Raw genomic sequence first — 21982 nt, forward strand, 5'->3', positions numbered from 1 at the left:
CGGCTCTGTGAACATGAGTCAAGTTTGTCAGGCACATTTAGAGTCATTTTAGTATCTCTGTTGATTCAGTTTGTGGGCCATACAATGTACATAAACAGCAAAAGGATAATACTCTCTGATGTGCTGCTGGATCCCTGTCAAATGGCCCGACATAACTGAGGCTCCATCATAAGATTGCGTGACTATGGGAATATCCTGCAGTCCACATGACTCCAACCCCTTCTTGATACCCTCGACAATCCCTGCAGCATCGCGGGAGGCAGAACAGTCAATGAAGCAAATGAATCGCTCCTTGACTTGTAGCCCCTCTGTATATCTAATGCAAACAGAAAGTTGCTCGGCCTTTGTGGATTTAGCTTCATCTTCTATAACGCCGAAAAAGCCAGTTTCCTCACGAACACATTTCCTGGGTCGTAGAAGAAATTGGTCCAAATAATTACCTCTTGCTTCCGAATCTATGCCTTCACGGTGTCCACGGAAAGGCAGTCCTAATTTGCAAGTAATTTGACAACATCAACAACTTCACACAGGTAGTCTCTGTTTTTTTCCACTGTAGCTTGATGGTTGTGGCACAGTTTAGCTGCCACTGATATGTTTCACTTTGCTTGTAGCTCTCACACTTCTGCGTGCAGATTAAATGAGCTTGCGATGATGCATGCTTAGCTAGCTTCTCAGAAAGTTTTCTCCAATCCCAGGCTCCCTTCCTAGTTAACAGTTTGTCCCTTTTGCTCTCACTGTAGACAAGTGGCGACAGCTAAAACAAAACACAGCATCCAGTGAAACAATATTTCAGCCATGGAAACTTGGAATAGTAGAAAACAGAAAAGGCATGATTAGTATTGCAAATGAGGCGTTTAGGGAAAATGGGAAGCGCCGGTTGCTTCGGGCCTGTATTTTTCTCCCCGAGATCGTTGGGACATTGTAATCCAACTGCGCCACAAGTTGCAGGTGTGTTGTTGGTATCGTCCACAACACCGGGTCCAAGACTCGAGGCAAGAGGAGTCAGCAGATACAGCAGTAGCAGTGTCGCCACCGCTAGCTAAGTTAGTCCCAGCTTTCTCAGCAGTTGAATTCTCTTCGGCAGGATGACCGATTGGCTCAGTCTCTAGAGCTGGGGCAGCATCAGCTCCCTCTGTATTTGGCATTTTTGTTTTTGTAAAAAATTGATGAATATCCATTATGCTGCTGTCCTAAGTGTCTAATCAAGTTAATCATTGATTAGACACTTAGGACATGTTAATCATGTTAAAGTGGCGTACAAGTGCTAACTGACTTGAGTGGGAAGCCGGGAACCAGCATGGGAGTGCACATCGGCAAACCTGCTGGAACAACATAGGGGAAATGCAAAAGCAAAAACACAACCCAGGAAAAGAATCACACCATATTAGTTTCCCCATTACTTACTTACTTTAATATGACAATGCATTACATAACATACATAACATACAACTCTAAATTAATTATGATAACATAATAATAGCACTTACTCTCGTTGTTCTCTCCTATCTAGAAACTTGCTTGTGTTGTATGCAAATCTCATGTGTAAGTCGCTTTGGATAAAAGCGTCTGCCAAATGTGAAATTGTAATTGTAATTGTAATAATAATTTCAATTTTCTTTTTAATCTTTTCTTTTTCTTTTCTATTTCCATTTTTAATTTTCATTTTTAATTTTAGGTGTTCTATTTCCCTGCATTTTTAAATTGCCATTTAAGCTTTTCCCTTTCTCTTTTCAATTTCAATTTTCTGTTTTCTATTTTCATTTTATTTTGGTATGATCATTCCTATCACTACAGTAAAAAATTAAGCATTTACCATTTAATGATCACAATTATAATTTTGAGTGAAATAATCATCTTATGTATTGTATATTAATATTCTCCATATTGCCCAGCCCTATTTGAAGGAGAGATGCGGTGTCTCAGTCCGACTCAGTCTGATCAACTTGTAACTGTGTCAGCTCAAATCCTTGTTGTTTCTGTGCATGTCTCAGTTCTTTCCTGTTTATGTTTTTGGTTTTTTTTCCACTATAAATATCACATCAGCTAATAAAATATGCTGAAGGTGAGTGGACTGCTCAGTTCCCACCATCCTGAAGAAAACTGAAACTGACCGGTGGCAACACATTAAATAGTTTAATAGTTGGAAATGCAACAACTGCAGAGATCTGTGTGACTAACCTCTGGGGTCACACTTTACTTCACAAGACATTCATGGGGAATGTTGTCCATGATGTATCATTTACCAACACAGTATCTAATGTAGCAGACCCTCACTGTAAGTCATTGTAGTTATAAAGTTATAAACCATCACTGATGATTTCTTGGATTAAAGTCACAAGGAAGCTGCATTTCGATGGTGTCGAAATGCAGCTTCCTTGATTCGACATATTTCAAGTCATTCAGCAGGCACAAATCAAGTCATGACTTGGTTCTAAGTGCCGGTGAAGTTAAATGTTCCTGTTCAGCTAAAAAAACAAACCACTGCAAGTCACAAAAACTGATTATTTGGTAAATGATGTGTGGGAGAGCGCTAGCTGGCTCTCTATTGAGGGTTGACATCACTGCTGTCGAAAAAAAACCTTCTGACCTTCTGACAATTTTGGTGATTTTTCATTTTTTTCTTTTTTCTTTTCTTTCTATGATTCTTGGGCTTACTGAAACAATTTCAAAACCTAGAGGATAATTTCAAAAACTCATGGTCTTTAGTCCAAAAACGTTCATAAGAGTACCCATTCTCCACCAGCACAAACACACACTCTTTCCTCTCCTTTATGCAGACAGTCAATGGGAATTATATTCCTGTGAGCAAATATTGATAAAACGCACTTCAGACTTCCACCACAGGCAGTGAAGGACACCTACATACACTTGTTTATTCACTTTGTTTTTTTGGAAGACGTGATCATTACCTGCTGGGATCCTACTGAAGCTCAGCTGGGGACAGACTAGGCTAGTCTGACACATATCCTGACAATTATCATATCTGAGAAAAACGCCCGCTGCGGGTGTAAAGACAACAGCAGTAGGATGTCGACTGTTAGATCTCTGATATGGAATAAAGCCAGCAGTGACAGCACAGAGGCTTTGTTCTGCTGGTTTGGCTCAACGACAGAGGAGAGGAAGTGTTTTCTGTTATCAATAACTTGTTGAGGTGTTTGTTTGTTTGCCAGTCTACAGTAGGGGTGTGTGTGTGTGTGTGTGTGTGTGTGTGTGTGTGTGTGTGGGATGAGGGAGGGAGAAAGAGAGACAAAGTGTTTCTGTGTGTGATAGGAAGGGAGAGTGTGTGTGTGTGTGTGTATGTGTCAGAGAGAGTGTGTGTGAGAGAGACAGAGAGAGTGGTGTGTGTGTGTGTGTGTGTGTTTAAGAGAACGAGAGTGGGTGATAGTGAGAGAGAGTGCGTGTGTATGCGTGTGTGTAAGAGAGAGAGAGTGTGTGTGAGAGAGAGAGAGAGAGTGTGTGTGCGTATGAGAGTGTGTGTGTGTGTGTGTCAGAGAGTGTGTTTGAGAGAGACAGAGAGAGTGGTGTGTGTGTGTGTGTGTGTTTAAGAGAACGAGAGTGGGTGATAGTGAGAGAGAGTGCGTGTGTATGTGTGTGTGTAAGAGAGAGAGAGTGTGTGTGAGAGAGAGAGTGTGTGCGTATGAGAGTGGAGAGTGTGTGTGTATGTATGCGTATGAGAGTGTGTGTGTGTGTGTGTGTATGCATCAGAGAGTGGTGTGTGTAAGAGAACGAGAGTGGGTGACCGTGAAAGACAGTGCATGTGTATGCGAGTGTTTAAGAGAGAGTGTGTGAGAGAGAGAGTGTGTGTGCGTATGAGAGTGTGTGTGTATGTGTCAGAGTATGTGTGAGAGAGACAGAGAGAGTGGTGTGTGTGTAAGAGAACAAGAGTGGGTGATAGTGAGAGAGAGTTCATGTGTATGCGTGTGTGTGTGTGTGTGTGTGTGTGTGGGTGTGTATGAGAGTGTGTGTGTGTGTGTGTGTGTGTGTGCCCATAGCTCATCTGCCCTTAGCTGCCTCTGTTTGTAAGCTGTTGGTCTGATAACCAGAAGCCTTGGAAATATTCGTTAACTTGTTACTGTCTTACTGAATGTCTGTGTGTTTTAAAAAGGGCCAAACAACCAGCCATGTTCAGTTCAGTCTGTACAGTGAAGCCTGGCCTTGTATCCTTAAATGTCCTCAAGCCATGTTGAAGTAGCACCAACTGGATCTGACTGGACATGTAGAAACATGAGGCATAGGCCCAAAACTCCAATGATGACTGGATGCAAGAGGAGTCACACTCAACAACGGTAGAAGAAACTCCTCAAACGGAGAAACCGCCGAGATATTTTCACTATACATCTGATTAATAAAGTGACGTGCAAAAGTGCAAAATGTTGCAAAACACCTACTGAAGCTGCACTACGCAAGGTTTTAATGTAAAGAGGTTATGTAAAGCTACAGCAGAGAAAAGCTAACCTGATATTCAGACTGAACGTCCATCTGGCTCCTCTCCATTATTCAGCCTGAGATGTTGATTTTCCCCGAACCAATCACTAGCGTTCGACGTAGGGCTGGGCGATATGGACCAAAAATCATATCTCGGTATTTTTAGGCTGAATGGCGATACACAATATATATCTCGGTATTTTCTATGAAGTGGGCTACATGTTCAGTTGTAAGTAGGGCTGGGCGATATGGACAAAATCAAATATCACAATATTTTTAACCAAATACCTCGATATCGATATTGCGACAATATTGTAGGGATGACTACTGGTGCTTTCACAAAATATTTACACAATGAGATTTTTGATAAATAATCATCAGTAATGTGGATATAATGACTAAGTGGGTAAAGGCAAGTAATAGAACAGCTAGAACAGTCTGGTAAGTTCAGAAAATGACATCACTTTACTGTAATGCAGCCTTTAAAACCAGGAAAAGAAAACACTTCTGCCATATCACGATATTACGATATCCAAAATCTAAGACGATATCTAGTCTCATATCACGATAACGATATAATATCGATATATTGCCCAGCCCTAGTTCGACGTATCTGAACCGATCACTAGCGACCGACGTATCCGGCCGCTCTGACGTCACTTCAGTCACATGATGCTGGCCGTATTTACCAACTTCACAAAGAATGTCGGTTGTTTTTGACAAAAAAATCGTCTTTGCAAAGACAATCTGTTGGTTAAGGAGGTGATTTCAACAAATATTATTCTGCCGAAACGGCAATGAAAAACCTTTGCACGAACGATTCAAACTTTAGTCCCGCCCACAAAGGCTCTGATTGGCTCGATTGTTTCTCAGAGCGAGAACAAGCCGTTGGCGAGGGAAACACCAGACTCTCTGAATCGCTCGACAAAAGAAGAGTGGAGGGACGAGACTCAGGAGTCTGGAACCAGACTAGAGAAAAGCGTCCCATCCCCACTAACTGATACACTGTAGATTCTCCCTGTTTATCCAAATCAAATTCTGGTGGAGGGTATGGAAATCTTCTAACACTAACCTGTCTACGGGAAGTGATCAATCTAAACTTAGGAGCAAAATACAAACAGCAGTGGGCAAGTGCAGCCTCCAGAGAGAGCTGGACTCACCAACGTTAGATCTTTTCCTCTCTCGTGTCTTTGGTATCTTTGGTATAAAGCATCACAGACCGGCCGGTTGGTGAACAAGAGCTTGCTGTGTGCAGTTTACTCAGGTCACCTTACAGGATTTCTGGGTATTGAAGTTGAACCAAAAGGCTCTTGCACACCTGGAGATTCTTGGTGCAGGTACAAGAACAAGAACAAGAAGTCCCGCACACTGTCCACTCACCTGCTGTCTTTTTATTTAAGGGTTACTGCCAGTGAGTTGGACAGGTAGTGGGTACTGAAGTTCAAATTTTTCAAACAGTTACCTCTCAATGCCAGTTGGAGTTGTGCAGCTTTAAAAAGACTCGCACCCATATAGTACAGAGACATCACATGGACCACATGAGCTGTGCAGAGTCACCACTGGGAATGGAAGTGTTTGGATCAGATGAGTAATGTATGCCATAAAGGACAAACACTGGTATTTCTTCCATTTTCGAGTCTCCTTGCAGCAAGTTTTTAAGTAATCTGTGACATTTTCATGCCAGTTTTGCTCCTCTGTATCTGACTGCAGACTGACAGTTTCATTTTTGCCTTTATTAGGCAGATCAAAGGTGAACGTGATAAAGGTCCCAGGCCGGATTCGAACCCGGGGCGTCGCGGTTACATGGTACATGGGATTACCTCTTTAAACCATGTTAAACAGCTGGAATATTTGAATGTCATGGAATTGATAAAATGGTTTAATGGATTAAAATAAAGCTGTGTGTGTGAGGACTGCGATCGACTCGTGTGTCTGCATGTTTTCAGTGTTGGACGCGTCGTTGCCCAGCGTAAACGAGAGTGATGGACTGAGAAAGGAAGACAGAGTGACAGAAGTGTGACTCACCGGCTCTCCTGTCAAACAACAGGAAGAACAGAATGGGAGGAGGAGGAGGAGGCTGCTGAGGAGTAGGAGGAGGAGGAGGAGGAAGAGGAGGAGGAGAACAACAGCCGGAGTGATGAAGCCAGCCTCACACAGCGTGGGAAGGAGGAAAGTGTCGGCTCTCGTCACCGGCTGCCAGCATCGACCCGTTTGTCCAGGAGGAAAAGAGAGGAGTAAAACACAACACAGGTGCATGAAGCAATCTATGACCTTCATCCAGCTCTACTGGAGACCAGACCAAGTAATCAACCTGGCACCACAGATATTTCATGATCATTTTGTGCTATGGGGCAGGAAAAAAAGAACTTATCTCTTCCCATACAAGCCCATCACAGCCCCCCCCCCCCATGCATCCCGTCCCCTTCAGACACGGTGGACTGTCCCTTTAGGGCAGCGCTCAGATTGAGTCTTGGGGCGGGTGGGGTGGGAGGAGAGGCGGTTGCCTGTCATGAAACACTCAATTTGATGACTCATGAAGGAGTTTATCTGAGGCTACAGCCGCAACAATGATGATATTCATTAAAGGTGCTGATTTATGGGTATATTATGTGTTTATGCTAACTTGGAACTAATTAAACCCTGACCTGCCACAGGATGGAGTCCTGTACAGGGCTGATGTGGCAGATCCTGCTGCCTGTGGTCATATAATAGATGAAAATCACAAAGCCCACAAACCACAAAACTTACAGTCCTCTGAGACTGAACTCTACAAGATGCAAATTAAATATTTTATGTTGTGTTATTAATTATGTGAGTGTATTGGTTGATATCAATGGTACATTCAATTTTTTTTTTTATAAAAACACTACATTCATAGCCTAACTGAAGCATGAATAAATCTTTACATGTATTTTACACATGGTGTTAGAACACATTTTTCAACATGGATGAACAAACAAGTTAAAAAACAAATTACACATCAAAAAAGTCTGTCATGAGAAGCCTTGTCTTCTCCCTTTTACCTCTTTTTCCATTCATTTCTGAAGACAGTTGTTTTCTGGTCAATATTCCAGTTTTTTCCAAGTCATACAGACACACAGTTTATGTTTAGCCTTTCAAATTCAGCCCACAGTAGTAGGGCTGAACAATGAATTGAAATTTTATCGATATTGCAATATGGCCTACTGCAATTTTCAAATCGCAGGAGGCGCAATATTTGTTAAAGGTGAAATGTGTCAAAATACCATTTTAAATGAAATATTGTGGTGCTGCAGAGATGTCCTGGCCTACACATCATATTCTACAGACTTAAGAAAACATCTTTGTTTGGTACAGATCCCACAAAAATCACACCATAATCATTTTAATATGTTTTTCGATGAAAATGAGAATAATGATGTAAAAATTATCATTCCCTCTAATATCGCAAATCATATCGTAATTGCAATATCAGTCAAAATAATTAGATATTTTTTCAAAATCGTTCAGCCCTATACAGTAGTTAGCTAGCTAGCAAGACCTAGCAAACATCGGCTAGTGTAACCCAGTTGGTGTATAACCGTTAGCTTAGGTAGCTAGCTAGTTACTGTGTGCTTCAAGTAAAAAATATAAATCACTAAAGACACCAGTACAAAGTGGACATTTCTATGACAAAAGTACTTACTAAAATTATTCGCTCATGCCAAACGGGGAATTCAACTTCTCTTGTGCAGAGAAGTCACACAAGAATTTACGCGCTTGGTTTGCTATGCTGCATTCAATGAAACTCGGACATTTGGTAAATTTACGGAGATTTATACAGTAGCCAAGACAACCTGGCGAGACAAGTGGAATTTCATGGAATTCAGTTCTGTTTCCTGTCATTCCAATTCAATTCACATTCAGTTTCATTGGAGCTGGGTGACATTCACATTCACGCTCCAACTGCAGGAGCTGAACTGGATTTTACCATACATTGTCAATTCAGTTCATGAAAGTCTCCAACCTGGTCTGAACAGTCGAGGTCTCTGAAGCTGCCTTCCTCTCTCTCCTCTCATGTGCAGCTTGTCGTCTTGTCGGGCTGAGCTGAGGTAAACTGGGTTGTTTTACAGAGAAAACCCGATGGAGGCAGCAGCAGAATTGGAGAAAAGTCCGACTGAAAACCATAGAAATATTTTGATCACACAAATAAGTAAAATTAAGAAGGTAGAAATCTGTATAGGCTACATGCCTGAACAATAGGTGGCACTATAGACTTTATCCATACATGTGAACCACCAGAAAACCCGAGAATAAGAAGTTGAGGAAGTAGAAGGAGTAACAACAAAACTCATGTCTGTGCTTTAGGTGATGGATGTAACGGATGAAACAGAGTTTGATGATATTTTAGATGACTGGTTTATCGAGTCGCTGAAAACGTGAGAAATTTAACGTTTAATTGTTAAGATGTAATTCCTTCCTCTGTGGTTAAATAAGCCAGTTTATTAGAGAATCGTGTTGGCAGAGGGAACGTAAAGCAGCCAAGGCTAACTCGCACTGATGGGTGCACGTTCTCTCTTGCACGGAGAAAACTAAACTCCGCTCAAAAATCTGGCAGTTTTACGTCGCCTTGCGTATCGGCAAACGTATATGCCTCAGAAATTACGACCCCATATATCTTCTGAATTTTTAGGAGCCACTCTTCAATTCGGCTTGTATCCAATGCCCCAAGCAGCACTTATTTTGCTAGAATTTCAACTTTTATAATTCGTTAGCTAGTTATTTCAGCATTTCGTCCAATCAAATACAATAAAATTCAGCTTGGTGAATTATATGTATGCCGAAGGGAAGAGTGTCTCTCAAAGACTCAGATCTAGTGTTAAGTCGTATCTTACAGGATGTGCATCTTTTATTATCAGAGAGGCAATATGAAACTGCTAGATGTATGAATGGAGTTTGGCGTCATGGTCTCGCCATATGGCATACAGTATATCGGGGCTATGAGTTAAACTATTTTCACACCTCTTTTCCTCTGGTTATATAGTAGAATCTTTGCGTCAGACTACTAGTCTCTGGGGAAGAGAGATATACATCAGGAATGTTACAGTGATGCCATAGGAGATTAAAATACAGTAGGTTAAGGTAAACTCACAATAGACACACTGCAAGTTACTATTGGACTATTATAGGAGTATTCTAGTGATACAATAGGAGATAAAAAATAAATAAATAAAGTAGATTTAGGTAACTATAAACTCACTATTGAGTCCCACAGACATACTAGTTCAATATAGGACAGTGATTTATTAATTATTAGCCTCTGGCTGATATTTACATTGCTTTGCTGATCCTGTAGATTAGTGTGTACTGCTGCAGATTTCATAGTCATTATCATGATAGTGATTTCACTAATTAAAAATTATAATATTCATTATGATATCACATATAACTTCGTATCACTGTAACATTCCTATAGTGTGTCTGTGATGATGTATGGCACCCGTTTAAAATTTCTTTCTGCACAACTCCTCAAAAACCTTGTAACTCGTAAAACTTGTTGTGAAACTTGTGCAGTGATCAGACTTGTATTGAACAGTCCAGGCTGTCCAGACATTAACACTTGCCCCATTCCTCCAGGTACAAGGATCTTCATGTCTATCAACTGGAGCATCCCACCAGGGTTATAGAATGGACATCAGGGAGAAGTGGGTGAATTTAATGATATTAATAATAATAACCAGGGTGTGAAATGAACACCAGCCACCTGACAAATGCCTCTGTTTTTCTGCTCTGCCAGTCACTTAACATTCAGTAGTCCTATTCTTTTCTGAAAATATTTATATATTTAAAAGTTGCTGGTGAATTCTGGAATCTATCAGTGACTTCTGGATGTAAAAGTTAGTTTCCTGCCTTTATAATTGTAATAATAACATCTGTATTATTCATCAGTGTTTGAGTTTCAGCAGCCTCTTTTGTCTTTGCAGCCGTCTGTGTCGCAGGCTGCCGCTCGACTAAAAACGAAATTTTAGAGCTACATTTGCCTCTGAAGCTGTTTGCAGATGAAAATAAGGTAGTAAATAACAAAGCAACAGTCTAAGCCTTTTGGTTTATCTTTGTAAACATGCAAACATCACTCAGACCCGCTGTTGTGTGTGTTGATGTGTTCAGGGTCTCTGTGCAGAACGGGATTTCAAAGTTGTTCACGGTGGTTTCACAGATGGGCCGGTTCACTGCCTCAGACACATCCCCGGAACAAGGTAATAAAAGATAACTGCACACTGGTTTAAAGCTTCCCTCATGGATTATAGTTTACTTTAGTTTAGTTGTTGACTTTAGTTTATTGCTGAAACGTTTAGTTCATTAATCAATTAGTCGAACAACAGAAAATTAATCCCAGTCATTTATCAAGTAAAAATACCAAACATTTGCTGGTTGCAGCTTCACAAATACTAAAATTTGCTGCTTTTCTCTGTTTCATTTCATTAGAAAATAAATACTTTGGGTTTTTTTTGGCTGCTGGTCAGACTGAGGGAGAAATTTGAAGAATCACTTTGGACTCTAGGAACTACTGATGGGCATTTGACATTTTATATACTAAATGATTCATCGAAAAAAGAATCGATAGATAATGAAAGTAATCGTTAGTTGCAGCCCTGGTTTAGTTTAGTTTAGTATAGTTTTGTTGAGTGATAATAATGAGCATAATGACAGAATAATGAGCAGTGCAGTGATAAAACACAGATGTGTTTAGTGATAAATCAGTAAAACGTCCTACCTTCAAACAAGCAAACAAACAACAACAAAACAAACAAGATGAGAAGCAAGGACGCAACTGAATTGCATAATAGAAAATGACATTGTAAGGTTCAGTGATCACACAGGACATTGTTCCCTATTATTCAGTTATTTTCAGTAGTTTGGTCATGACAGGTGAAACTGTGCCTGGGCCCGGTTGCACAAAACACCTTAAGTTAAGATTTTCCTTAAAGTCCGAGTTAAGGTTTCCTTACAATAAAATCGGTTGCACAAAACACCCTTAAGTCTTCTCCTTAAGTTTTCCTTAAAATGTTCCCTGAAGTATTTAAGGTTTTCAATTTCCTCCCACATTCGTTCTTTTCTGTTCGCTGTTGCGGATCAAATTTCTTTTTTAGTATGTGCTTTCTTTATTGTATTCCTCCAGACGTATAATCTTTTCCTCCTCTGACCAACTTGGTCTTCTTGTCTTCTTTTCGTCTGCCATTTTTTTTTACTATCTATAGGCCAACTTTGTGAGACGATAAGTATCACAAGCGCAAGTGCACACAAGCAAACGGTCTCCATGGAAACTGTAGAATTTTACCGCTGTAAAATCTCTTTCAATGCAGTAAATGCCTTAACATTTTTCCTTAACTAAGGAAACCTTTTAAGGGATTCTGTGCAACACCCTTAAGTCCCTCAGCTAAGGAGAAATTAAGCCTTAAGAGTCATACTTAAGGAGAAAACTTAAGGTGTTTTGTGCCCGGCTTTTTGGACTCAGTGCATTCTGGGACGCCGCCCTGGGCTCCAAGTCCAACATGTTGCAACTTTGAGGAAACAGCCCTTGAAGCCCTTGTTCTATAACAATAATAATATAATAATAAACTGTATTTATAGAGCAGAACACAGTTACAAAGTGCTTTACAATTAAAAGGGGGAAAAAAAGACAAGAATAAAATAAATTAATAAACGCATATATGGTAAGACAACTGAAGAGTAAAATCCAGTGACTTAAAATAGTTTAAGATACTTAAAGATACTAACTGAAAAATAAGTATAATAAAAAAAAAAAGAGAGAGAGAGAGAGGGCAAAGACGGTTTTGAATGTTGGCACTAACTGAAGGAGGATCAATAATGAGATTCAGATTTATCAGTACTGAGCTGTAAGAAGTTCAGTGACATCCAGCTTTGTAAAGCGCTCAGCTCGTCCAGTCAGAGCTCTCTGGACGAGACGATGAAACTCTCTCTGCTCTGTTCTCCCAGCGGGACGTCGGGAACCTTCATCCTCTTGTTTCAGAACCGGCTCCTCGTCCTCTTCTTCAAACAGCCAGCACAGCAACCGCTATCTCAAATTTTGTGTTGCATAGCAACAAAAATGATGCAGCGCTCCTTGTGCCCTATTTAGCTCTTGTTCTCTCTGCTATTAGTGACGCTCACAGCTGCACTTGGCGTTTGAGCAGAAGAAAAAAAAAAAAAAAAACTCACACAAAGTCTAACAATGTCTACATCAGCTGCTCTTGATCAGTGTCGGTCTGAACTCCGCTGAATAAACCACCAAGAGACTTTTAATCCAGAGTGCTGCAATCTTCTTTCTTTCATTTTCTCCTCTTGTGCATCAAGTGTCTGGTCAGGCTTGTGGTTGTACGGCACTGTGCAAAAGTCTTAGGCACACATAAAAAAGAAATCATGAAAAAATAATGAAATGAACATTTTCTAAATATCAAAACAATTACTATAAAGAGCAGTCTACTGACACACTAATGCGGAAAACAAATAAATAAACATCTAAGACAAATTTTACATGAAACATCCTGGGTGCCTAAGACTTCTGCACAGTACTGTACATGCACAACCTCCTTGGATGAAAATCTTCCAGGCTGTCAGTCAGTTCAGAGCCATTTTAAAGCATTTAGGTTAAATTTCAAAGAAGCTTCCTCCGGGTTTATTCCTCCAGTTTGTGCTTGACTTTCTCCCAGATGAAAAACATCTTTAGTTCTTATTTCAGACCAATCAGATTAATGTAGCTTGGGCAAAAGGGTAATTAACTACTCACCACCTGCTACTGAGTGCTAATTAGAGCACAAGTGGTAAATTCATTTCAATTAACTTTCTGTCCAAGCCGTAATGTTTCCCTCATGAGCATTTGAGTCTAACAAGAGAGGAACTTGCTCTTTGATTTGATTGTTTTTCCACATTTAAAACAGGAGACAGGAAACCTTTTGATTTTGTTTCCTTGTCTTGTCAGGTGTGTTGTCACCAACGACGGCCTCAGCTCCAAACTGCAGGTGTGGGACCTGGGGGGAGACGACAGCGGTGAGTCAACTTTAACATGAAGTTACAGGTTTTTTTTTTTTACAGTTGGTTACAAGCATGTCTCAATGCCAGACTCACTTTTTCAAAACTCTTCACACTGTTAGCACAACAGAGGTCTGTGCGGACCAAACTGTGACTGACTCTTGTCTTGCTTTAACACAAAATGCATTGGTTTAACACAAAAGACATTCAATGACCACAGCTTTCAAAATTCTTGAATTATTTTCTCACTCAAAGTCAACCACCAGCAAAACCATGTGTCTCTACAGCCCATTCTGCACATGCTTACATACTCTTTTCAAAACTTAAATTTACAGTAACATGATTTGTATGTTTTGTTTTTTTGTTTTGTTTTTTGAGCAAACTATTACAGTATTAACTTTTGTTCTCCTTACAGCAATTTTCATTTACTCTAGTTTATTTTTGAATTACTTTATGGCAAAAAAAAAAAGCACATTGAAGCTTTCCCTGTTTTCCTGTTGCATTCCTATGACTTGTTCCTGTAGTATACTGTAGTACATTCTATAAAGAGGTACCATTCCTACTGTATTTTGTAATGGGAACTTTGTTTACTGTAAAATAAGACAATGTACACATTTCTTATACAATTAACAATAACAACAAAAATATGTATACACACAACAAAAAACTAGAGAGCACAAAATGATTTACTACAGCAAAGATTGCCATAAAATGACACATCTACTGTAATGCTGCCTGTTGTCAGTGTTTTTTAGGTAATTGTGTTATGAGTGACAAAGTGTTGCTGTTGGAGAAAACTAGTGCCGGTGTTTTGGTAGTTTTGGTGCATTTTGGGTGTGAAATGAACTGTTGTGCCGAGCTGCGTGTCGGTACAGACAACAGTGTGAAGAGTTTCGAAAAAGTGTGTGACTCAGTATTGAGAAATGTTTGTAACCAATTGTAAAAAACTGTAAACCAGGGAAGGTCAGGAATAGGGTTGCAAAGGGGTGGAAAATTTCCGGTAAATTTACATGGGAAGTTAAGCTGGGGAATTTTGGAAATATTCCAAATTGGAAACTTTCCATGGGAATTATGGGAATTTATGGGAATTTATGGGAATTAACTGGGAATTGAGGGTAATTTAATGGAAAGGTATCATATCCAAGCATAAATATTTGTTTTGTTATAAGCAGACATCCATCCAAAATAATACAATTAAAACAGATTTATTTGTAAGTAGAACTTTATCAAGTGTTAAATATTTTATTGAACAATCAATTCTTTCATTGAAGAACAAAAACATGAATGTTGAGTTAAATATTACTCATCCCCCCGACCCAACCCATTCAAAAATTAACAAAAATGCACAGGAATGCACAGTGCATGTAGGGGGCGTGGCCTCTGTAGCCCTGCAGTAAGCAGTGTGCTATGTGTGCATGTGACTGAGGAATAGCATAGATATTCAACTGTACTTGCATGATATCTGGTTGTTTTAGTCAGGATTATGCTAAAATATGTTTTCCCCAACTATATTTAAGTTCCTTATTAAGAGCATACCTTCAATTTAGTAAATTCCTGGTTTATTCCCGTTTATTCCCATAAATTCCCGTTAATTCCCATGGAAAGTTTCCAACTTTGAAAATTCCCGGAATTTTGCAACCCTAGTCAGGAAGGGCTGAGGCCTTGTCCACACTGACCTGGGTAAATCTGACAACGGCGTTTTCGTGTGGTTTGCATTTTCCATCCACACTAGAGTTTCCAGGCTGTTTTCGAAAAAGGTTCCCGTCTGCACTGATACGTAGAAAAGAGGAAAACAGTGAGATCTACCCTATTGTTCATGCACAAGCCTCTGACCCATGACCTTTATGTCATTCCCACTGTTTTTTTGTTTTTTTTTAAACATCTCTTTATTGAATTTTCAAAAGGTTCTGGTATACATAATACAAGATCATCATATAATATACAAAATATAAAACCGCCCTCCCCTTTCCCAACCCCCTGGTCTCTCCTACTCATCCTCCCAATCCACCCCACCACCCAGTCCTACCCCCAGTCCCATCCCAGTATTCCCACTGTTTACGGAAGTGTTGTCACGGCAGCAGCAGCAGCAGCAGCAGAGCCTCAAGCGCCAAAGTTGCCGCTTTTTGAAAGTAACGAACGATCACAAGACCGCCAAAAGCCATGGAGGATACAGACTGTTTGAGTCTACCGCCTGAGATCACATGACAATCCCACGTTCGCGTTTTGGAAAAGCTCCGTTTTCCCCCGTCCGCACTACAACACGGAACCAGCGTTTTCAAATTCATCCACTTCGGGGGAGCGTTTTCAGAAATCTCTGTTTTCTGTGGTGGAAAACTTTAAGTATCTTTAAGTATCTTAAACTTAGTCTGGATGGAAGGACAAAACTGAGAAATATAGAAGCGTTTTCAAATTTACCCGAATTAGTGTGGACAAGGAGAGGCTGCAGGTTTTTTATTCCGATCAAACTCTACAGCAGCTGATTTCACTGATTAGTTTCCTCCTCTCTGTTAATCAGTTAATCAGTGAAATCAGCTGCTGTAGAGTTTGATTGGAATAAAAAACCTGCAGCCTCTCCTTGCCCTTCATGGCTCACAGTTGTCTGTCCCTGTCTGAAAGGGTCACTGTAGTCAAAATCACTCAAATATCATCAACTATACATCCTGTTACATTTTGTCATTTCATTCAGAACATGAAATAAGTGTTTCCCTAAAGCTGTAATATGCATTATGCATAATCAAAAACCCAGTAATTTTATTGTCAGGGAAAATACCAGATGAGATTCAAAAAAAGTGATCTGCATTTGTTTTTAGTAATAAGAGTATTCATAATTAAGCAAATAACAAGGAATTGGTTGAAGTTTGATGATTTAATTAATTGTAAATGGAAAGATCTGGTAAATGAAATATATGCAATGGAAAAAATAACTATGAGATGTGTGAGCACATTCTGATAATAAGTTAAACTTCTCAATTGTTTATCTAGACTGAAATGATTTATCCTCCAATTCTTTACATACTCTAGCTATTTGGTAATGTATCCTATTATCTTCTATTATAACTAATGTATTAATGTTATGATTTAATATTATTCTTTATTTTGATCATGTATTTTATTTATTATTATGTATTTATTATTCTTTAATCGTGTCTTACTTAGTTATTATGGTTTGTTATTCTTGTTTCATTATTTGTATATAAATCTGTCAAAAACGGCCCTCTGTGTGATGAGTCATCCTGAATTGAATAGTTTGAAAAATAGGTTAAATATCAAAATATCAGTGTATATAGTAGGGATGCACATTTTCAAAAAAAGTCTTGATCCATTTGCACTCAAGTTAACAATCAAATATCCGTTCGTTAGCCCCCCCCCCCCCCCCCAAAAAAAACTTTAACTTTTCTTCAACCTTTGGGGTACAACTGAAGTACAGTTTGATTCTGATTGGTCCTGCGCTGTGGCTTGTCGTCCAATGACAGATGTGATCAGGAGAACGGGAGGTGTGGAGGGGCGGAGCGTGTCGGAGCGGGGCAGCAGGATCGCAGCCGGACTCTCCTCAGACCCTCGTGTCCTGCTGCACGGAGCTCAGACCGGAGACGTCCAGCTGACCGACCTGACGTCAGGACAGAGCCTGTATGAACTGGGTGAGCTGCTGCCTGAGCCGCAGGGTCTCACCTGGTCACAGCTCCGGACTGCTGTGACCTTTCCTCACACTTCTCCATCATACATGAATCTGTTGTTGATGTGGGAATTTAAGCTTATTCTTCCCCCCGCAAGTCGCTCTGGATAACAGCATCAGCTAAAATAGAAGTTTACTTCAGCGCACTTTTAGTATACTTATTTTAAACTAAAACAAACTGAGCAAGTATACTTTATACTATACTTATTTAACTTTTGTTGTACTTGCAAAAGGTACACTTGAGACTTTAGGTCTACTTTTATAAACTAAAAAGTGGGCCAATTTAGTTCCAAAGAGTACTAAAAAAAAGTATACTTATAAGTACTTTTAAAGTTCCTAAAAGTTAGTTTACCAGACATGGACACAGACAGAGACGTCAAAATAAAAAACGCCTGAAACCTGAAAACTCGTCTCTTCAGTTGAACTTCAGGTCCCTTTCTCCCCTTCCTGCCTCCTTCTCTGATACCTGATGTTGTTCCTGTCTTGGTTTGAAAAAACGAAAAAACTTTTCTACCTTCTCTCGCTGTCTCTCCTGGATTTCTGTCTGTCTCTCCTGGACCTACCGCTGCTCTATCAAATATGAATATGAAGTGAAGTATATTCTGCTGTTGGCTCTCACTGCATTTGTCTGGATAGGTGTCAAAGAAATGCCTTAGATGTAAAATTTAAACATTCCTTTGATGGGAATTTCTATTTCTACTTTTGTTTGTGTGCTTGTTTTTTTTAAACTAGGTGAGCTGTCTGAGCTGCACAGTCTCACCTGGGCACAGCTCCAGAGGGCTGTGACTGTAGCTGTGGAAAAGAGAGAGCGTTACTCACTTTCCCTGCCCAGGTTTTCCCAGCTGGTTGTGGGTTTCTAGTTCTAGACATAACACAGCTTCTCTTAAGGGAGTTTTCACACCTGCGCTTTTAGTCCGGTTAAATCGGACTCCGGTTCGTTTTCCCCCTTGGTGCGATTTGTTTGGTCAGGTGTGAACACAGTAATCGCACTCGGGTGCGGACCAAAACAACCGCATCCAGACCCTTTAGAGGAGGCGTCTCGGTCCGGTCCCAAACGAACTCTGGAGCGGTTCGTTTGTGGTGGGAACGTGATCCGACCTCGATCCGACCCAACTACCAGGTGTACTCAATTTACTCCGCAAGTTTGAGCTAAACGGCTCCTGTAGCCAGGTAGCAGGTACAGCAGGTACAGCAGGTACAGCAGGTATAGCAGGTATAGCCAGGTAGCCTATAGCCAGTATAGCATTTTCAAGACGTTTCCTCGAAGTGCATTCTGCATTCTGCTGGTACAGTGTTGCCTGGTATATTGCCCAGATAATTACAACAGTTATGAGCAAATGCCAACTCTGCCGTTGCTCCATGTTGCGTAGCAATGTGCTCTAGTCCAGAACACAGGACCTTCTTCCTGTATTTACTTTCTTGCTCCCGCCCCAGACACATCTGACCAATAAGCGGAGTGAACGTTCTCACCTGGTTTGTAGTGATGCATTTTGGTTCGCTTGGATTTTTCTCCGTGTGAAAAGAAACCGAACCAAGGGGGAAAACGCTCCCAAGTTTACAAACTCATCAACTGATTCGGACCAGAGCAAACGAACTATAGGTGTGAAAACGCCCTAACAGTTATGTCACTGTTGCCCCCTATAATACACAATCTTACCAGCTATTTCATAATGAGCAGCTGTACCAGTTATGTGTCTTTTTCTGTTTATTTTGTCCCAATAGAAACAGACACTGCAGAGCCGCTGAGCTCCTTACAGTTTGTGAGCCACAGTGTGTTCCTGGCTTGCTGCTGCAGTGGGAACATCTACATGGTGGACAGTCGGACCGTCCGCCGCTCCTCAGCCCTCCCCTCTTCCTCCTCCTCCTCTTCCTCCTCCAGCAGCAGCGGGGCGGAGGGACGGCGTCCTCTGGCGTGCGGACGCCTCGGTGGACCGGTCCCGTCCGGACCCGGCCGGCTGCAGGGTCGCGCGGCTCTCCTCCTCTGGGGAGGCGCTGGTTTCGGACCTGAGGAACCCGGGCGGCGCCGTGTGTCGGGCTCAGCTGGACGTCCAGACTGATCTCTGCGGTCAGGATGACATCACAGTGTCGTGGGCACCGGCGCTGGACGACTGCATCGCCGTGTCAGGTCGGTAAAACTCTCGCCGGGTCCACACATGTTTTTTTTTTTTGGCATTCACCTTTTATTAGACAGATCAAAGTGGAGAGAGACAGGAAAGTTTAGGGTGGAGAAGTCCTATGATTTTCAACCTGGACTCTATCTTCCCATCTTTTTCCATTGATGTGATTGGAAATTCTTACATTAAAATTCGTGCATTTTCTTTAAAGTCACAAGGAAATGGCAGTTCCACGTTCTCTTGCTTCCATAATAAGAAATTTACGGTTGAAACAGGATGCTGGGGCAGGACATAACGCACAGAGGGACAGTGTTAAAAAATATTAAAAAGTTCAAAAATGCTTTATAGAAGAGAAGATAAATCAATATAATAAAGGCTTTTTAAGTGTTCTTTGGTATTATTTTTTGAGGATGGTGCTTTTTTACATTTTTACATTTTGCATGTTCCAGCACTAGAGGCCACGATCTATATATTTTCAAAAATGCTTTTTGCCAAATTTTGAGCTTCACAAATTCTGATTCTTCAAAATGAATAAATTCCAACCACCAAGACACAACCATGTTGTCTTATGAAAAGGAAACAGGGTTTTCACTGCCACACCATGTTTCCAGTAAAAGTAATGGGATTTTGATATAAAAAATATATAAATGTTTTTTTGCATCTATTGTTAAATAGTTCTTTATGATTTATTTATCCAGTCAGATTTATCCGGTGACCCTTTGGAGGGGCCCGACCCCTAGGTTGGGAACCACTGGACTAAACTAGCTAACTGTATATAAAGTAGTTCAAACTAGCTCCACCTCCAGCAGCTACAACAGTAACATGCTGCTTACACACTGATGCTTCAGTATTAATAATCTAATGATGTCATATATAATAAAATATCAGTCAGAGGGACCAAACCACTACTTTTACTTTAATACTTTAACTACATTTTGCTGCTAATACTTATGTACTTTTACTTAAGTAGGATTTCTCATGCAGGACTTTTACTTGTAATGGAGTATTTTTACATTGCTCTATTGGTACTTTTACTTAAGTAAAGGATCAGAGTACTTCTTCCACCACTGACAAGGGATTATGGGTAGAGGGAAACAGATAAAAAAGAAAAAAGCCTTGTAGAGCAAGAAAAACATCAAAGGAAGCCAAATATGCCACGTTTGTGAATATAACTACACACTCAAGACCCAGGATAAAGTAAATAAGTGTTGTGTTTTGGTTCCTATAAGGAGACGGATGTTGACCTCTGACAGTCAGCAGTTCCTCATGCTTGGAAAGCCTCTTCAACCTTCTGCAACATTACTTTTTGTTATGATATGGAGAATTACCTAACAAGGTGACCGAGTCATTTTTCATTTAATTGCAGCTACAAAAAAAATGTTTGTAATTTCCTTTCTCCGGCAGGTTTCAGCGGAGCGGTGCAGATCTACGTCACGTCTGGTTGGAGGGCGGAGCTGACTGAAGCCCGGCCGCTGTTTGAGCACCGAGGTCACGCCGTTTCCTCGCAGCACGCCGCCGGGCCGCCGGTCTGCGTCTCCTCCCACGTCTGGCATCCCGAGCGGCCCCGGACGCTGCTGTCCGCCGCCACCGACGGCTCCGTCCACGTGTGGGACTGGGTCCACCCGACGGCCGCCGACTGAGGGACCGCCACCACCGGGACCGGGATCAGGATCACGCTGTAACACTGTTCACACAGGACCGGTGTGATGTGACTGTATCATGTGATCAATGGATTACCCGCCGACGCATTCACACAGGATACTGAAACTCACTGAAATCACCAGCGCTCACATTGAATCGCGTACGGTCAAGATTTTACAATTCGTCACTTTCTGATTTATCACAGTGAAACCTGGAAAAATGTGTTAAAACCTTCCTGTATAGATTCCATTGCTGCCTCCATTTTTCATGACCAGAGCAGGAGAGAAACCGCACATCTACAAGGAAACAAGAAAAATTAACTGCACCGAAAACAAATTATGGCTGAAATTACCAAATTTGATTTGCATGGGATTAGCATTGTCAGGGAAGCTCTGTCTTCACCAACATACAGTTAGTTTACACAGGAATTTTGACTTTACAAATGACACAGCAGATTGGCACCGGATTAAAATGACCAACGATCCCTGCAATTACTCCCATGCAAATAGGACTTAGTGTACTACAAAATAAATTTACTGATGAAATGTTTTCATCACAAAAACGAGCGCATAAGTAGAGTGAATCCAACGCATGCAACACCTGCATCGCACACAACGGATCTGCAACACAGTGATGCAGCAGTGACAGATTCTCTCATGTGAAATGTAAAATGTATGAACTTCCATCAGCAAAACAACAAATGAAGTGAGATCCCGGCCCGACACACACTAAGAAGACGAATGAGATGAGCAAGTTCTTAGTGTTTACCCACATGCAAGCCAGGCTCCAGTGGGGTTTACTTTGGGAGGTTTTTTTTTATAGCTGTTTTCTACCTTCTAGAGTTTTTCAGGATAAAGGGAGTTTGGGTTTAAGGTGTGTTTTAGGAGATTGTTGTGATTTAACGACAACTATCACAGGTTATGTAGAAATAAAACATTCCAAACACATGATGCCTTTCCTCTTCATATATGTTTCAGGGTGAGTTCCCACCCAGCATGTTCTGATCGGTTCCTGCTTCAGTTCGGTCGGTTTGTCCAGGTGAGAGCGATGACCTTTGAACTCTGGTGGCACCAAATAACGACACCGAGAGTCTCAGTCCTCTAACAAGAGAACTGACACTCCGACTACAGGAAACCACCCC

General features: G+C 40.9%; 1 protein-coding gene across 1 annotated transcript; it reads left to right on the top strand.

The window, feature by feature from the left end:
• Nucleotides 1–8714: 8714 nt before the first annotated feature.
• On the top strand, nucleotides 8715–21982 carry wdr73 (WD repeat domain 73). Its single transcript, XM_071519477.1, is given in 9 exon segments — nucleotides 8715–8822; nucleotides 10021–10088; nucleotides 10368–10453; nucleotides 10552–10640; nucleotides 13364–13431; nucleotides 16887–17051; nucleotides 18809–18912; nucleotides 18914–19211; nucleotides 20605–21982. Coding segments are annotated over 9 exon segments (1182 nt in total). The 5' UTR covers nucleotides 8715–8754; the 3' UTR covers nucleotides 20841–21982.

This window comes from Centroberyx affinis, unplaced genomic scaffold (assembly GCF_046629955.1).
Source record: "Centroberyx affinis isolate AG114_WGS23_722 - 3 ecotype Tasmania unplaced genomic scaffold, CSIRO-AGI_Caff_v1 ptg000699l_1, whole genome shotgun sequence".
NCBI lineage: Eukaryota > Metazoa > Chordata > Actinopteri > Beryciformes > Berycidae > Centroberyx > Centroberyx affinis.